A 19,473-nucleotide genomic window follows, 5' to 3' on the forward strand; every position below is an offset into this window, starting at 1 on the left:
AACTTGAGGTCAGTGCTCCAAGGACCACAGGTTAAGCTGCTGTTAACCAAAGCTGCCTGTAGTCTTCCCTCAGGAAATTTGTCAAGAATTCATAAATGCAAATGTTATTGTACAACTTCAGGCTTGTCCAGAGAGTGCTATGGGTCCATCTTAATAATGTGCCCTTCATGATTGTTATGGGATGTTTACTAAGCACATCAGAGACATCAAGCACAACTGGTTCAGTTTGTTCAGTTCATGGTACATATTGATACCTTTTAAAATGAGTCTTAAAGCAGTTTTGGGAAAAAGACTTAGTGGGCCATGTCCTTCAGTGGTGTATTAAAGACCAAGTATTGGTTCATCTATGGACTCCACAGGCCTGTGAAGAAACACATCTTGTCTGTAAGCTAGCACATAATAGTACATGGCTTTGGCTGCATCGTGTTTGAGGAAGTTGTAACCAATCCTGTTTTTTCTATCTTTTCAGTCGGCCAACTCTGTCTATCCAGCACCCACCATCTGCAGCAATTAGTATCCAGCGTCCTGCGCAGTCCCGGGATGTCACCACGAGAATCACACTGCCATCGCACCCTGCGTTAGGCACACCAAAACAGCAGCTCCACACCATGGCTCAGGTAAGACAGGGGAAGGACCCACCTGGGCGCCACGTAGGGGGTAGGTGCAGCTCTGTGCCCTCCCTGCTCAGGACTCGGTGGCCCTGGAGGCATGCTTGCTTTTATACTGGATCGAGGAGAAACGCTCTCGCTTATTATTCTTTGTTGGGGGTGTTTTTCCTCACAGAAGACGATCTTTAGTACTGGCACGCCAGTGGCTGCAGCAACCGTGGCTCCTATTTTGGCAACCAACACTATTCCTTCAGCCACCACAGCTGGTGAGTTGGTCCCTGCTCCTCCTGCTGGGAAAAGTGGGGCACAAGTGATGAGGTGATTTCCCATTGCTGAGCTTCTCAGAGGAAGGGAATAGCTAGAAATACTATCTATTAATGTTTCCCAAGAGCCTTTCTCAGGTTTTTGAGTAATTAATGTGTGCAAAGAGGCCACTGTTGAAGAACTTGCTTTATTCTCCTGGTTAGGATCCGTGTCGCACACGCAGGCTCCCACGAGCACAATTGTCACCATGACAGTGCCCTCGCATTCGTCCCACGCTACTGCTGTGACCACCTCCAACATCCCTGTTGGTAAGTGTCCTGCGCCTCGCTCTGCAGCTGTGGAGGAGCACCGCAGCCCCTGTGACCTGGCCTCGATGTTGGTGGCTGGCACAAGCTCTTTATTGTTGCTGATTTCCAAAGTAGCACTGAATCTGACTTTTCATATTATTCATATTTCAGATTTGGAATTAACTGTAGGATAAAAGAGGACAATCTTTGAGTTCTCTACAAAAGCAAACTTTTGTGTTTTTTTAAATTTTTTTTTTTTTGGTAACATGGACACAAGACAGGATTTCCCGTTTTGACCACTTCCATGTGTACCATTCTCTAATATCAATTAGATTTACAATATATATGGTGTCACCATCACCACCATGCATCACCAAAACTTTTTTATCACCCTAAGCAAAACCTCTTTACCCATTTAGCAGTAACCTCCATTCCCCTCCACCCTTAGCCCCGGGTATCCTCTAGATACTCTTGGTTTCTGTGAATTTGCTCACTCTGCATATTTCATACACATGAAATCATACTGTCCAATATTTGTCCTTTTCTGTGTAAACCTTATTTTAGCCTCTAGCTGTAACTTACTTGCCATACTTTGCCTCCTCTATATGTACCTTTTAAAGAAATAAGTCAGCTTTCCTGATGTAGACGCAAAAAATGGAAAAGGAACAATAGAAGCGAAGGTTAGGAATGAGGCGAGCGTGCACACTTTATTAGATTTTTTCAGGAAAGCTCTGAGTGATACAACAGTGCGAAGAACACTGAACTTTGAGTCCATTACTCATTACAGCCAAACTTCTGTCATTTAGAGCAGGGATTGGCGATCTTTTTCTCTAAAGGCCCAGATAATAAATATTCTTGGCTTTGCAGGCAACAGAGATCTGTGTTGCAGATGCTCAACTCTGCTGACCTAGAGCTGAAGCAGCCACAGAAAGTACCGGAATGAATGGGTGTGGCTGTGTGCCAATAAGACTTCTATATTGATACAGTAATTTCAATTTCATATTATTTTCATGTGTCACAAAATATCCTTTTGATTTTTTTGCCCCAAACGTTTAAAAATGTAAAACCATTCTTCTCACTCATGGGCCATACAAAAAAAGCAGTGGGCTAGATTTGGCCCATGTGCCGTGGGTTGCCACCTCCTGTCCTCGGGGCTGGTCTCGCACTCCCTCAGCTCCCACAGCAGAGGCCTGGGAGGCCAAAGCTGCTCCCTAACCACGAGCCGTGGGTTTCAGTTGCGGTGCTTCCTCTGCCTTCATCCTGTAATAGCAATCAAGTCCCCTCACTGTTTCTCCACCTCCAGAGATAGGGGACAGCCACCATCTTTTCAACATGGCGGACTTACAGGAGCCAGGCTGCTTTCAGTGGAGAGGACACACTGGCATCCTGCAGAAACCTGGTTCCTGGGCCTGGAGGTGGGCGCTCCCTACCTGCTGGGTTTGGCTTCTCAGGGTGTACCTCCTTCTCCCTCACCACGTAAGGCCACAGCTTCCCAGCCTGTATAGCACACCTGGAAGGGCCTTCTTCTTGATCAGTGGCCATGCCAACCGCTAAATGTTCACCGTCCCCCACAGAAAGCTGTTAGCAGAGGGCACTGCGGCTGGATCCTTCTCATGGGTCTGTTCACCACAGCTTGGCACCAGAGAGAAAACCGAATTTAGTTTCACTCTTTGAAAGGAAGCTTGGGGGGTATATGTGTGTGTTTATCATTAATACACTTTTGCTGAAAAAGGTGATTGAATGCTGCATATTGACTTGTCAACCCATTTTCTGGCCTCAGTCATCCTCAGTGCTCCAAGGACAGAGTCAGATGCGTGATCTTGACTTGATGTGAGAGCCTGCCTGGGATATCTGTATCTATGAAGAGGGCAGTGTGCCATATAGGGACTATCTGGTTTCCTTTTTAACCATCACTATGAAGAATTTTTTAAAGGTTACTTCTAATTAGCATCACTGTATTGTCGTAAGAGATCACACTGTGGAAGTAAACTAAAAGTACCAGGAGACAGAAACATGTTAATTTATTTGGCTAAAACCACTAAATTTTTACCTGTCATAAGTCAGTGTAGCACTCTATTCTTTACCTCCCCAGGTCACTTATCTTGGAATTTAAACCATTTACTAAATTTCTGAAAATGAATATCATTTGATACAGTATCCAAGCAGATTTGACACCTGGCACTTTCCGTGATGGTTTGTCTCCTAAGTTCTATCCACTTTATGCTCTAGTTTTATTTTCCCCTTTAACAGTAACTCATATATTTCTTTGTTATATCATAAGCGGGTCTCTCTGAAGAGATACCTTGATTGAGAAGGAAAACCTGATATGACCCTAGAGCTCTGATATTCAGGTTGGCGTGCAGGGGATGTAATAAAGCCACTGAAGCAGCTTTTTCCAAGTCACACTTACTTTCTCCAGGTGAGATTAAATCTTGAATTCAACCATTGTTACTAATAGAAATGTGTTGGGTCCAAAAAACTTAGTGATTACCCCCCCAGCACGAGGTTTCCCCCTCATGTGTGCTCACCTGTGATAGAACATCATCCCTATTTTCCCAGGCCTCTGGCCCAGCTGGGTCTCAGAATTATTGAGGGCAGAAGCAGCGATCACATCCTTCAGAAAATTGATTCTCTCCAAGGTGGCATTATGCGTTCTGCCATATTGTCTTCACTTTTGTTTTGTTTTTAATTGAGAATGTATTGAATTTTAATTGGAAAACAACTAAAGATTTAAATACATTGGTATGTTAGTTTCCACAGTTAGTTACTTTGCCGAATGGTGGCTGCATCCCTACTGGACTTGTTATTTTCTCCTGCTTTTTATGGGGCACAGTGAAAAACAAGGCTTAGTCAGTTCAGCGCCCCAGTACTATCTTTTTTACCTGCGTGATGGAAAACACATCATGCCTGCTACTCTCTGCATTAGCTAATAGCTTCCCAACTGTTATCCTGCAGCACCTCCTCCAGCCCCCTCCCTTGTGAGCTGGCCAGCTTCGCGGTGGGTTTGCACTGCTTTCCTGTGGGGTCAGCGCGCGCACTCTGGGTAAGACGGTGGCATCCTCCTGGTCTCTAGGTTGGAGAGCCTGTGACTGGTGTGGCCCAGGTCTTTATTCTAATGGAAGCTACTACCCCCAAATGCTCAGGGTTAGGGTTAACAGACAGGTCTTGGAGAACAGTGATGGATTTCCTACTCTGGCTATATCCAATAAGCAAATGTGATTGGAAATTGTAAAGGAAAGCAAACTTTCAAGCCCCAGATTGAATTTGAATGTATGCCATACTGCCTAAAGAGTTAGGTGGAATCACTGGACACCGAAAGGACTTGAGAAATTATTAGGTTACAGTCGAGAGCAGGCTTCCTCATGGATGAGGAAACCAAGACTTGGACCCTGGAGTAGATTCTAAGTCCTTGCCATTTCTGCATTCAAAATTTTGTTTAAATTTTTTTTACCCAACAGTTTTTCTCTTAAAAAAAAAAATAAATAAAAGGTCTAAAAGGCACACCAAGTCATGCGGAAAAAGCCTGCTTGCTGACAGTTTTGTATTTTGTATTGTGCTGAGCCCTACTTTGGCAGAAAACAGTACAAATATGTCAGTGGGTTATTAGAGTGAAATAAATAATTCCCTTGAACTCTGTGTTCATTGTTCAGTTTTTATTGTGATTCACAGTTAAGATCCACACTCTGTGTAATTGTTCGCATTCTTCTGACTGTTGCTGGCAGGATGCCTTGGCCTGCCGGTGAAAGTGTGCGAGTGATAACGTGTCGGGCTCCCTTTTTGTAGCTAAGGTGGTTCCTCAGCAAATCTCACACACTTCTCCTCGGATCCAGCCCGATTACCCTGCGGAGAGGAGTAGCCTGATCCCCATTTCAGGACACCGGGCCTCTCCAAACCCTGTGGCGATGGAAACGCGCAGTGACAACAGGTAGGTGGGGAAGGGCTCCATGTGTCATGAGGAGAGGAAATGTTTTTATTCATGTTTTCAGATTTCCCCCCTGAAATAACACATTGTGTAACCTCTTTTTTAGTTTTCTAGTTTTATGAAAATGTGCTGTTCATTCAGCCATTCTCCTTTTGATGGATGTTCTCCTAGTATCCCTTTTTTTGTTTTGCGTGTGTATAATAATATTTTGGAACCATTTGAGAATAGGGATGGCCGCATTTTGACCCTTGATCTCCACACCCTTCCAAGCATATCTCCTGAGAGCAAAGACAGTCTCTCACTTAACCACAGTGCGGTTGCCTGAAACAGATCTTCATCTTTTCATTATCTCATTCCTGGACGTTTGTGAAGAGTATAGGCCCAGTTGCTCTGTTGAATATGCTTTCATTTGGGCTTGTTGGGTTGTTGCCTCCTGGTCAGTTAGACTGAGGTGATGCATTTTTGGAGGGAATAGCACTGAAGGGACGTGCTCTCTTTCATTCTGATGTAGTTAAATTTTTTTTTTTTAATATTCATTTTATTGAGATATATTCACATACCACACAGTCATATAAAACAAATCATACATTCGATTGTTCACAGTACTGTTACATAGTTGTGCATTCATCACCAAAATCAATCCCCAACACCCTCATTACCACACGCACAAAAATAACCAGAATAATAATTAAAGGGAAAAAGTGTGCTTCAGGTTTTAAAGCAGGGAAGGATAGTGAGGCATCTACCTTGGGCCCCAAATTTAAGGGGCACCAAAAAACTCGGGAAATAGTATTTGAATGCAAGGTTTTAAAAAATCAAAAGTAATGCAAAAAGTCCATGGTGAACAAAATATCAAAATTTCAGATACAGATAACATTGGTAATGGTGCCATGCCAAGCCATTTAAGAGCATGATGCAAAGGTAGAATATCAACAATACTAATTTTTTTTTTTTTTTAGAGATAACAGTAAAAATAATGTTTATTGTTTATTTTCTGATTACAACACAAATATATGCTCCTTGAATAAAATTTGGAAAACATATAAAAGTTTCAATGAGAAAAAGTAAAAATTACATATAACCCAACTTTTTAAAGTAACCAAATTTCTTATTATATTTCACTGAGTTTTTTTTTTTTTTTTATCATGATGTAGTTAATTTTATACCAAAATCAATGCATTTGTAATTAGGAATTGTGTTAATAGAAAAAAGGTGATTTGCTTATATCTTTTCTCATACTCTCCCTGTCCAGTTTTGGTATCAAGGCTATATTAAGCTCAAAAAATAAAGCTGAATTGCTTTTCTTCCTTTCCTATTCTCTGAAACAGTTGGTATAAGTTTGGGATGACCTGTTTTGTATATGTTTGATACAATTTGCTGGTAAAAACCATCTGAGCTTAGTGTCTTTCAAGTGGTGTTGGGCAGGGAAGACTTTTAATTCCTGAGTTTTTGTGAGTCAGTTTTGGCAACTTCTAGAAAATCATTCACAAAAAAATCTGTGATTTGGTAGTTATTGATAAAGTTATTTATATAGTATCCACTTATTTTTTAAGGTTTTACTCTCTGTAGGATTGTCTCCTTCGCTCTAACATTGTTTGTTTGGGACTTGACTTGGGAAATGATGATCTGGTAGGTGTGCAGTGTGTGAGGAGACCAGGGTTGGGATTATTTGAAGGCCAGGAAGAAAACAGACTGTTCAGACTCCTGTGATGTGTGTTCCATCCATAGGCCATCTGTTCCTGTCCAGTTCCAGTACTTTCTGCCCACTTACCCCCCTTCTGCCTACCCGCTGGCCGCACACACGTACACCCCCATTACCAGCTCAGTGTCCACCATTCGACAATATCCAGGTAGGAGCCCCTCGTTTAACTTGGACATTTTAACTTTGCTAGGAATGAGGTAGAAATTCATCAGTGAGTGTTTCTAGCCTGGGATTTAATTACTCCAGCTTCCATGTTCAGATTCAGATAAAGCTAAAATCTGAATCTCTTAGGTCTTAAATCTCTTGGTGATGTAAAGAAAGGCTGTGACTTACTAGCGATGCTTGCAAGCTTTCATCCTTCCCTACGGAAGACAGTGTTAACGGTTTTTAGTACCCCTTGAAACGGGGGTCCAGCGACATTGAATAAAGCTGTACTCTCATGGGTCTCAATTGTTTGTTCAGTTTCAGCTCCCTTCCAGCAGCCAGGTTGTCCAGCCTGTGGGCATTGTCCCCTGGCAGCTGCGTGGTCCAGCGTGGCTGCACAGGCCCATTGGCCACTGGCACTTCAGATGGGGCCAGTGCAGCTGAGGAGCTGACTTTTTAATTGTATTTAATTAAAACTGGAAACATTTCAAGTGTGTTGGGAACAATTTGGCAATGTGAAACCACCTTTTCAGTTGCAGACTTTAAACCAAAATACAGAGCAAATATTTCTGGTGAAAAGTTAGTATCTGGACTGAGATATGCTTTAAGAGTAAAATACTAGATTTTGAAGACATAGTATGGAAAAAAAGAATGTAAAAGATCTTAGTTTTGATATTGAAATACATTTTGAAATGACATTTTTATGTATCAGATTAAGTACAATATATTATTTTTAAAATTAAGTTCACCTGTTTCCTTTTACCTTTTTTTAATGTGGCTCCTGAAAAATTTTAAGTAATATACGTGACTTATATGATATTTCTACTGGAAAACTAAAGTTTTCAAGTATTAGAAGGTATTTAAGTAGTTCTGGAAACAGGTTCCTCCATTTCTGGATTGTCTTGATGACTAAGGAGAAGTCTTTTTGGTTCTTTCCATGAGAAGTAAGAAGTTCCTTCTTTGTGTTGCTTCCTGGAAATGGTGGTATTTTCAGTTTTCATTTGTTTTAAATACACATAGTAATGTTTCTGACTTGTAGAAAAAAAGGAAACTTGCTTGTTCTGTCTTCAGTGGATGTATGAAATTTTAAATGTTTAACTACTGTTGTTTCAGAAATGCCTGCGATAGGGATTCTGTCAATTAAAGTTCTTTGACTTGGTAGTCAAGGATGTCTTTCTGAAGTTTTATATTAAATATTTAGTACAGTGCCTAGCTCGTTGTTGGAATTTAATAATTGTTTTTTTTTTCTTGTTTTAATCCTATCTCTAGTAATCTACAAAAAAGGTCTTATCAAATTGAAAGGAAGTGGGGAGAAAAGTTCAAAGTTAATATATAGAGTTTCAAGTTAGCTTTTTTAAAAAAAGCCTGAGGATTTAGATTTTGCATAGTGGAGAAAGTTGTGTTTTCATATTAGTTTTTTTCCCTCCTTTATGTCAACTTCGTCTAATTTTTGCGTCATTGTTAGTTTCAGCTCAGGCGCCAAACTCTGCCATCACTGCTCAGACTGGTGTTGGGGTGGCGTCCACCGTCCACTTAAACCCCATGCAGCTGATGACAGTGGATGCGTCTCACGCGCGACATATCCAAGGCATACAGCCAGCCCCAATCGGGACCCAAGGCATACAGCCAGCCCCCATTGGGACACAGGGCATACAGCCGGCCCCGATCGGGACACAGGGCATTCACTCAGCAGCCCCAATCAGCACACAGGGACTGCAGCCGGCACCGATGGCTACTCCGCAGCCACAGCCTGAGGGAAAGACTTCAGGTAATTTTAACTTTTTGCCTGAAAGGTAGTGTGGAGGGAAATGAAACACCTGGGTTTAAATCCTGGCTCTGTCACTTGCTGGCTTTGTGGTCTTAGGTAATTTATCTAGGACTTAGTGTCCTCTTTGTAACATGAGTTTCTTAAAATTTACTCTGCAGGATAATAGTAAGTATTAGAAATAACAAACATAAACAGCCTAATATGGCATTTGCACATGGTAGGAAGCATTCCATAAAGGGTTCTTAGCTGAGGGTTGAATTCATTTTATACTGGAAGTGTTCTCGTTCAGTTTAAGGTTTTCTTAAGAATTTTATAAAGCTGTAAAATCTTACAGTAATGTTAGATACTGTATCAGTGTTTAAAAAGATATACTAGAATCAAGATGGTGGGATGAGATGCTTCAGAGCTCCATCCCCCCTCAGAGCTTTGAAAACCAGCAAGACTGGTAGAAACATGTTTCGCAAAGCTCCAGGAAACAGTTAAAGGACTGCAGAAACAGCATGTGCTGAATCAAGGCTGCTTAAAAGCCTCACCAGCTCCCCATCCGGATGCCTGGTCCTGGTATGGGGGGAGCAGAGTAACCCTCATGTACTACTGGGAGCATGTATGTCTGGCCCAGTCTGTCTGGTGGTGGCCTGAGGGACTTGCCATTCAAAAACTTGCCCTACGTGTAGAAAGCAGTTCACTGAGCTCCCCTGCAGACCTCTCCCCATGGCTACCTAGGGAGAGGGATTGCTGGCTGTAAGACATACAGTACAGTGCCTAAAACCGTGAGGAAACTCTTTCCCAGGGAAGAGGGGACATTCGGAACCATGTAAATGGGAATTCCAAGGGTCACAGATGCATGCCCAAGACAAAATACATGCACAGAAAGGATCCGGGAGGCTCCTACACAATGGCTTGGAGCTGTTCTCTAAACTCATATGGATAAGCCCTCGAGAGCACTAGCACAGGTCAGGCTACAAAGAGTGGGAAAGGGGTTTTCTTTTTTTCCTTTCGTTGCTGTTGTTGTTAGCGCCTAGTATTTAAGAAAGTTCTGTCATATCTCTAGATGGATACAGCCTTATGAAGTGGAGGTGTAAGAGTCTGAATTCTCTCAGTAAGACATTAAAATATCAAAATGTCCAAGTTTCAATAAAAGATTACTCAACATGCAAAGAAACAGGAAGTGATGACCCGGGCAAAAGAGAATATTAAAGTGTTAGAAACCATCCGTGAGGAGGACCAGACCTGGGGCATACCAGGCAAAGATTTTTTTTTTAATGGTCCTAACTATAGTCAAAGAGCTGAAGGAAAACATGGACCAAAACTAATGGAAATCAGGGAAGCAATAGATGAACACAAAGAGAATAATAGTAGAGAGATGGAAATTATGAAAAGGGGCGAAACAGAGCTGAAGACAACAGTAACAGAAAGCAGAAATTCCCTAGAGGGGTTCATCAACAGATTGGAGCTGACAGAAAAAAGAATCAGTGAAGTTGAAGGTAAGACGATTGCAGTCATTCAGTTTGAGTAGCTGAAAGAAGAAAGAATGGAGAAGAATGAACAGAGCCTGAGGAACCTGTGAGAAACACCAGTGAGAGGACAGAAGGAGAAGAAAGAAAGGGGCAGAGAGAATATTCAAAGAAATAATGGCTGAAACCCCTCCCCCCAAATTTAACAAAAGACGTGAACATACACATTTAAGACATTCAGTGAACTCCAAACAGGATAAACCCAAATATACCCACATTGCAGCATATTGTAATGAAACTGTCAAATGCCAAAGATAGAGAATTCTGAAAGCCACAAGAAAAAAGCAAGCAGCATGTCATGTATAAGGGAGCTTCAGTAAATTTAAATGTCATTTTCTCATCGGAAACTATAGAGGCAAGAAGGCAGTGGGATGACATATGTAAAGTGCTGAACGCAAAAAACTGCCACGCAAGAATTTTATATCTAGCAAAACTATCTTTCAAAAATGAGGTAGAGATTAAGACATTCCCAGATAAACAAAAGCTGAGGGAGTTTGTTACCACAAGACCAGCCCTACAAGAGATGCTAATGAGAGTTCTGCAGGTTGAATGGAAAGGACAGTGAATGATAGAACAAGCCTCATGAAGAAATAGAGATCTCCAGTAAGGGTAACAATTGAGGTAAATATAAATGCCAGTACTGATATTAGAGAATATGAAAACTCACAGAGACAGATTGCCAGGGGTGGGAAGCAGGAGGAATGGGAAGTTAATGCATGCTGGGAGTAGGGGTTCTGTTTGGAGATGAAAGAGTCCTAGTAATGGAAGGTGGTGAGGGCACTGCAGTATTGTGAATGTGATTAATCCCACTGGATGGCATGCTTGGGAGGGGTCAAGATGGGAAAGTTTACATTGCATCTGTGTTCCCACAATTTAAAAAAAGAAAGTAAAGAGATGACAATTAAAGGCAAAACATGATCCTGGATGGGATCTAACAAGGGAGGAGAAAAAGCTGAAAGGGACATTAGAACGTACGAAAAAATTGGAATATAGGCTGTAAGTTTTGTATCAATTGCTTGAACTTGATAACTGTACTTAAGGTTGTTACATAAGTGAATTTCCTTGTTCTTAGGAAATTTGGATGGCAGTAATGCATGTTCAGAAAATAGATTGATAAATGGATATTCAGAAAGAGACAGATGGCAAATTGGCAAAATGTTACAACTGGTGGATTTTTGTGGATAGGGTGGTAGGGATATGTTTTAGTTCTCTGTATGGGGTTTGTATGGGGTTTGTATTATTTTTGTAACGGTCCTGTAAGTTTGAAAGTGAAAGTATTTTAAAATAAGTTAAAATAAAAATATGCTTTTTAAGAAATGGATTAAGTTGCAGTGCTTAGAGTATTAATTAGTGTTTCCTCTGATGTAGTTAAAGAAATCGCTGTTCCTTAGCTGTTACTTATTTTAGAGACTCTGTTAATTATAGAGCATGACGATTATTGTAAGTAGTCATTTTAATTTTTTAATAGATATTGAATTTCACTATTTAATGAAAGGTTTTCCAGACTCTGAATGACTGTTGCTAAGATGTAGTTGATCAGAAAAGTAACCCACAGTGACCCAACAGGAAGAATGGTGTACCTACATCTTCACTAGAATCTGCTAGAAAACTCATTTTATTAAGTTGATTGTATGAAACTGCCATTTTTGTAGGTCACATGTGGGCTAGTTCCTGATTATGGCCTGATGCTCGGTAATATTTTGTTGCTAATTTTAAATATATTTTGCTTAAAAATAGTTACTGGTTGATAGACCTAAAGATAGACTGGAATGATGGCCCCATTGTTAGGGGCTAATGGAGAGTGATGTTTTACATAAAATGTAGTGGTACATTTCTTAAAGTATACTTGGGAGCATGCTATTAAGCCAGCTGATCTTGCTTTTCTGTTTGTCTCTTCTCTCATCTCTATAATGGGAATAATAACGGTGGTAAAATCTATGTGAATAAAATATGTAAATGCCTAGTACAGTGAAATACTGTGATAGAGACTGTGTACTCTACATGTCTTATCTCATTTATTAGTGAGTGTAGAGCAAATAAAACTTAGTAGCTCAGGTCATGCATCAGTAGACTAACATCCTCTCCCACTTTGCCGTCTGCTTGTGGACAGCATGGGTGCTCTAATGCCAGTCCGTTTCCCTCTCCTCATTGTTCTTTCCTGCCCCTCCCTTCCTTCAGCAGTGGTGTTGGCGGATGGAGCCACCATTGTAGCCAACCCTATTAGCAGTACATTCAGTGCTGCTCCGGCGGCCACGACTGTGGTACAGACCCATAGCCAGAGTGCCAGCACCAACGCCCCAGCCCAGGGCTCGTCCCCCCGGCCAAGTATTCTCCGGAAGAAACCTGCCACAGATGGGTGAGTAGGCTCTGTAGTGCCAAAGACACTTCCAATTCTGGACAGTCAATGCTGGTAGCAAAATCTAATCTCATCTTCTATGACATTTTAAATTTTTCTCCAGGATAACTCAACCACAGAATTGTTCAGTAGAGCCTTGCCAAACTCAGACTATAGGATGTTAAGAATCCATGAGTCACTGGGATATCAATTTATAAGCAATTGTTGCATGCTGCTTTAGGAGTTCTCTCTAGTTCTGGGGATTTAATCCTAGAACCCTTAAAGTAGCTTGTAATGAACTCTTCAGACTTGTCTAATAGGTACATTAACATGTACCATGTTTTTTCTCATTGCCCAGCAAGTAATTTTTCAAGTGTATTAAGACTCATTTAATAATCAACTTGTGTTTTGTGTTGTCATATACACAAACATGTGTTGTGTTGTTTGAGATGGCGGATCATTTAAGAAGGTGTGTGCTATGCTGTCAAACTTAAAAATTTTGGTGGTGGATGATGCTCAGTCACATTTTTAGAGAGCAGAGTTTCCAGGGCTCAGCAGAGCTGATAGCTCAACATCCAAAGGTTAAAGCCTAGGCAGACTTACCCTGCAGGACCAGAGTCCATAAAGGGTTCTCAGATGTGTGCCAAGCATTGCCTCAACCTGTGTCTGTCCATGTCATTTGCGAGTGCTTTTTAAAGATCTTCCTTCTGAGGGTAAATCAGCCCATGGTGAGTTAACTTTATTGATAAAAACACAAGTTTTTATTAATTGCTTGTTAAGAGGGCAGATTGAATATACATATCTAAATTCCTCTCCCTCTCAAAACCCTGTAGAACTTCAGTAAAGAAGTTTTTGTTTTTCAGATTATGAATACACAAGGAAGGGGAGAACAGGAGAGGACACACAATAGCAACAAAATTTCGGAAGCTGGCAAAGCAGATAGGCATGGAGACCTTAGCCGTGAGAGAGCTGGATGCTAAGCCTCCACAGGGGGAAGTTAACAACCATCTTCATTTAGGTGGCAGAATCTTCCAGAGGACGAGCAACAGGCAGAGCTGGGGGTGAAAGAAGTAGGTGTGCCCTTTCATGGAGGCCAGGCTGAAAGCTGTTTAAGAAGCAGCAAGAGCCCCCATTCCGTTCCCCACCCACACAGCAGAGCCCGCACAAAGGGGGCCATGCAGATAGTGTCAGAGACAGAGATTAAGGGAGCAGGTTGTGTGGAATGCTGAGACTTCCTGGTCCCTTTCCCTTTTAGCGACCAGAAACCTGGCGTTGAACGTGACTCTCTGGGCTTAACCTTCTGGGGAGTCTCTCCAGCCCAAGGGGAAAGACCGAGAGGTATTGACACTAGGGCTTCCCTCAATATATGGCCTGAAAGATCACCTCACAGGGACACGCTATTCTACAGCTCAGAGCTTCCAGTCAGCTTGTTAGTCTCCCACTCCTAATCATGATCATACAACCAAGGATAATCAGGTATTTGAGAGGGACCTCAAACAATAAATAGGCAAACAAATGAACATACTGAAAAAAGCACCTTGGAAGATATGAGGCTAGGCAGGGAGAAGGAAACTAAGAATAAAAAACTGTGAAATATGAGTTACATCCATGAAACAGGAATACAATGCTATACAAAAGGAACATTTGCAGAATAAAAGAACAGGTCCTGAAATTAAAAATAGGATAGCAGAAATTAAAAATCCAGTAGAAAAGTTAGAAGATAAAGTTTAGGAAATCTCAAAATTAGAGCAAAAATACAAAAAGTAGAAAATGGAAGAGAAAAGAAAATTCCAGGAACTGTTTCAGTAGGTCCAACCTCCAAGTAATGGGGTTTTAGAAGGAGAGATCAGAGAAAAGGATTTTGGGATTCATTGACAAAATAATTCACAAACAGTTAACAGAACTGCCAAGCGTGAGTTCCCTGGTTTAAAAACCCACTGAAAGCTCAGCACATGAGGTTAGCCCAAAATTGGGGATCTGATTAATCCCATTACGTGGTATGCTTTGGAGCGGTTGAATTGGGGAAGTTTATGTTATATATATGTCTCCACAATTAAAAACAAAAATAAAAAAAAGAAAGATCAACCAGAGACTGACAGTTAAATGTAAAACACAGTACTCAACTGGATCAAATAATGGAGGGGAGAGGCCCAAAAGAACATTATTGGGATGTATGAGGAAATTGGAATTTAGACTGAAAGCTTTACATCAGTGTTAGAGTTCTTGAACTTGACAGCTTTGCTTAAGGTGGTTACATAGTGAATATCCTTGTTCTTAGGAAACATACCTAGAAGTATTATTTGTTCAGGGTGCATATGGAAGTATTATTTGTTCAAGGATGTGTACAACCTACTCTCCTTTAGAAAATTGATAAGTTGGCAGATAGATGGATTGATGATGGACAGATAGCTGTATGATGGATAGAAGGATAGAGTGATACAGCAGCTGTGGCAGAATAATAAAATTGGTGGATCTGGGTGTCTGAGAAGGGGATATGTTGGAGTGTTCTGTATGGGTTTTGTATTATTTTTTTCAAATTGTCCTGTGAGTCTGAAATTACTTCAAAATAAAACTTTTGGGAGTGGGGGAACTAAGCACAGTGGATGCGGTGGATGTAAATAAACCCACACCTGGATACAAAATACTGAAATTTCACAGCACTGGAGACCAAAAGGTCCGCTCCCTTCTCCCCATACTTCACCAGGAAGGTACTCCTGAAACCCTCTGCTGTGCCCTCTGCAGTTCACAGCCTGTTCTCACCCAGATCCCCTATGTCCTTACCTCTTTGAACACGCCTTCCTGCTTTAAATGAAAGCTGGCACTTCCCCTGGGCCTCGATGTCCCCTGCAGCTCTCTCCAAACAGGCAGGCGGCTTATGTTTCTCCACACCCCCCATCACTGTCATGGATATGTGTGTGTGTGATGTTCTCTTTGTTCATCACTACCATTTTCAGGGCATTCCTTCTCAGAAGTACTTGATTTGTATTTTGATTTCATAATCTCAGTTGAAAAAGAAGTTTCACATAGCCACGTTATTCCAGACACACTTTAGAAGTTTTCTACTAACTTAATTATCAGTTTTTAAGTTAAAAGCAATTGAACTTAAATTAAAATTCTGTTCCTCATTTCAAGTACTCAGTAGCCTCTAATGGCTAGTGACTGGCTATATTGAACAGGACAGTGGCTTGATTGGATTCCAGTTTGATTGGGGGTTGTTTGGAATGACCATCAGAAGGCACACAGTGTCTGGTTGTCTTTCCTGATGGTAGCATTCCTGTGCTTAATATGAATAGAAACGATTTTCCAGTAGCCTGACCTCTGGTTGCATGAATGCCTCTCCTCCCTCCACATACCTCGTCAGCACCCCTCCATAAGCCCAACTTCATTTCCGAGTCCCTGGTGTTCTGTGCCCCAGCTGTCTCCTTCCTCCTCACTCACTCCAGTGGTCCTACAAGAACCCCACCAGGAGCCTTCAGTCCACTGATCCCACCACCTCCTCACTTTCCTTTTCACAACCTTTGATGACCTTTTTCTCTGCTTTGCCCTGTTCAGATTCTTTGGTCAATTACAGTCACTTCCTTGCATACAACCTCAACTTCCTTACCCCTCTTCACCTTGTCAAAACCTTAGTTAAATCCAACTTTCTGGGTAAGTTTTGCTTGTACTTGTGCAGCAGAATGTGGCAAGGAATCACAACCATGTTGACTGGTCTGCTTGGCCTCCCAAACCTCCACTGGGACCTTGTTACTGACCAGCAATCTGCATGTACTTTCCTAAACTACTCACCTGGACAACTGGTCCACATCTCCCCCTTGCAAACTCCCACACCTCCTACCCCATCTTCACTACTGATGAACTTGCTTCTTACTTTTTTGAGAAAATGGAAGCAGTCAAAAGAAAACTTGCACAAACTCCAGCTATCGCGTCTACTTACCTGCCTGCATCTGCCCCCCAAACTCCGTCTTCCTGTCTGTTACCATAGGTGCACTCTCTGAGCACCTCTCCAGGCACCTGCCCTCGTCCTGTTGTGTCTTCTCAAGGACAGTGCTCTGGCTTCTCTCCCTGTCTCTCTTACATCATTAGTTTTTTCTAACTAGTGGATTAGTCACATCAAAAATATAAACATCCCATCATTTCTTCTGTCTAAAAAAAAAAATCCTCCTTGATCCCTTTTTACTCCACTACCAGTCCATTTATTTGCTCGGATTTGCAAAGAACATAAAGGAGTTGTATATATTTGCTGTCTCCAATTCTTCTAGCCTCCCTTTCTTTATTTTCACTGAAGTATAGAAAACTGCACAGATGTTGCATGTATAGCCTAAAGCACAAGGTAAACCCAGTGTGCACCCACTATGTAGGCCAAGAAACGTAGTATCATCAACACCTTTCCCCAGCTGATAACTGGTAGCTGATTTGTTTTGCCCCTTTCTGAACTTAAGAAGAATCATATATTATGCAGTTTTTTTTGTATGTGTTGGACTTCCTTCACCCACTTTTGTAAGATTTATTCTCAGTATTACTTGTGATAGTAATTTATTTTTAATGCTGTATAAAATACCATTCTCTATACCATAGTGTATATATCTGTGCCTCTGCTGATGGGTATTTAGGTTGTTTCTAGTTATTGACTATCATGGCAACCCTGAACATATTTGTGCATGACTTTTGATGCATACATGCATTTGTTTCTGTTTTTTACCTACAAGGGGATTCCCTGGGCCATTGGGCATGAATTCAACTGCAACAGGTAGTGCCAGCAGTTTTTGCAAATGGTTACACTGATTTAAACTCTTCAGCAGAGAGGATTATTGCTTCACTCCTACCAACACTTGACATAATCAATCTTTTTGGTCATTCTGTGGGTTTACAGTGATACATCTCATTGGGTTTTGTGTTTGGGTTGGTTGGTTTGTTTGTTTTGAGGAGAGTAGGAGAATGTCTTGATGTTTTGTTGTTATTTTACTTTTTACTATGGAAAATTTAAAAAATAAGAATTTAAACATATGTGCCCATCACCCAGTTTCAATTATCAGCTTATCATTTATCTCGTGGCCAATTTTGTTTTATCTGTATGCCTACCCTACCCCTTCCATCATATTTTTCTGAAGCAGATGTCAAGCATCATGTCATTTCATTTGTATGTATTTCAGCATGTGCCTCCTGAGAGATACATATTTTAAAAAATTAACAGTAGCCCCCTATCATCATCAAATACCCAGTCTTTCTTAATGTTTCCCTTTGTCTTAAATGTAGCACACGTATGTTCTTTCTTATTCATCTGAATCAGTATTCTGATAAGGTGTACACATTGTGATTAGTTGATAGATCTCTTGAGACTCTTGTAACCTATGGATTTCTTCCCTGTCTTATTTCCTTGTAATTTGTTTGCTGAAGAAACTTGGTCTTTTGTCCTAAAGAGTTTTCGTTTTCTTCCCTAGATTTTGCTGATTGCATCTATGCAGTGTAATTTCACTTGTTCTTCTCTGTCCCCCACATTTTCTGTAATTTGTAGTTGAATCTAAAGGCTTGATTAGATTCACTTTTTTAAAAAAAAGTCTTTTAACAGGAATATCATGTCTTCTCTGGAGGTCCCCTCTGTTGAGATGTTAGCAGCCCCTGTCATCGATACCCAGATCCATTAGTTATTAGGCTTATTCTAGTTCTTGCCATTTTCTCTTAAATCCACTCTCCCGTAGCTTCCGTATTGCTAAGCCCACTGGTTAGTGCTCACTCTTGGCCATGCTTGGCTTGTCTGCAGCATGACACATTTGATCACTTACTCCTTCCTTTGGTAACCTTTTTTCACTTGGCTTCCAGGAATAGCTCAGCTCTGTATAAATGCCAGGTCCGCTATAGCAGATAACACAAACTTGTTGTCTTCACAATAGGAATTTATCTTCTAACATTTTGGAGGTTAGAAGTACAAAATCAAGGTGTTGACAGGCCGTGCTTTCTCTGAAGTGTGTAGTGTCCTGGCTTTCTTTGGCTTGTAGTTGCATCTCTGCCTCCAACCCAGGGCAATCTGTCTTTTCTCCTCCTCTGGCTTCTACCTCCATGTTCAAATTTCCTTTGCTTATAAGGACTCAAGGCATATGGGTTAAGGCCCATCCTGGTACAGTTTAGGCTCATCTTAATAGGATCTTCAAAGGTCTTATTTACAAATGAGTCCGTACCCACTTGCCCCAGAGTTTAGGATGTGAACGTGTCTGGTGGGGGACATGATTCAGTCCCTAGCACATAATAGTGATTCCAAAAACTTAATTTGGATGTAAGTTTTAATGTGATTATATTGGAAAGGAGAATGGGAAGGGAAGCAGAAGTGTTGGCATATAAGAGAGCAAAATGCTCATCTACCCTAATAGATAGCCGATAGTTGAAGTCTCTAATTGAGTACTCAAAAGGTCACAGATACTATATGCATAATGTTAAGTATAAAGGAGATGTGGCATGCTAGAAGCAGAGTTGCTTCCTGGAGGGACACTGGCAGGAAGTCTTTGAACGCTATATGGCATTCAAAGCCTTTTAGTACTACTTGGCTTTTTAAATAATATGCATGTATTACTTGGATGAAATTAAAATTAACTTTAATAAGAAACATAGCCAAGGCAGTGCTTTTATTTTGCTATACGTCTGGCTGGCAAATGAATGTCTTTTACTTCTTATCCCTTAATGCCCTTGGAATGCTGTTCTCCGGGTTTGTCTCTGTCTCTTCCAGAATGGCCGTTCGGAAAACTCTCATTCCTCCTCAGCCTCCTGACGTGGCTGGCCCTCGAGTGGAGAGCTCTCTGCGGAGCACATCCGGGTCGCCCAGGCCTGCGGGGTGAGGACAGCAGTTGTTTTAGCGCCATTGCTTTTAACTGCTTGTGATTGGTGGGGGGGATTAGTCTGATACGTGTGGCTAATTTCACATAATTTGCCTGCATGCATCT

General features: G+C 41.3%; 1 protein-coding gene across 8 annotated transcripts in view; it reads left to right on the top strand.

Annotated features, from left to right (window-relative positions):
• SAP130 (Sin3A associated protein 130) overlaps positions 1-19,473 on the top strand; it is a 119,838-nt gene that overhangs the window by 60,655 nt on the left and 39,710 nt on the right. For 4 of the 8 annotated variants that reach the window (XM_037849054.1, XM_037849055.1, XM_037849053.1 and 1 more), the window contains exons 8-15: positions 470-617; positions 784-874; positions 1,076-1,180; positions 4,943-5,084; positions 6,810-6,931; positions 8,393-8,695; positions 12,388-12,565; positions 19,260-19,364. In XM_037849054.1, coding sequence (XP_037704982.1) covers positions 470-617; positions 784-874; positions 1,076-1,180; positions 4,943-5,084; positions 6,810-6,931; positions 8,393-8,695; positions 12,388-12,565; positions 19,260-19,364 — 1,194 coding nt within the window. The remainder of the gene's footprint in view (positions 1-469; positions 618-783; positions 875-1,075; positions 1,181-4,942; positions 5,085-6,809; positions 6,932-8,392; positions 8,696-12,387; positions 12,566-19,259; positions 19,365-19,473) is intronic. The other 4 variants (XM_037849052.1, XM_037849056.1, XM_037849057.1 and 1 more) reach the window with 4 other exon arrangements.

The sequence above is a fragment of the Choloepus didactylus genome, chromosome 9, assembly GCF_015220235.1.
Source record: "Choloepus didactylus isolate mChoDid1 chromosome 9, mChoDid1.pri, whole genome shotgun sequence".
NCBI classification, from domain to species: domain Eukaryota; kingdom Metazoa; phylum Chordata; class Mammalia; order Pilosa; family Megalonychidae; genus Choloepus; species Choloepus didactylus.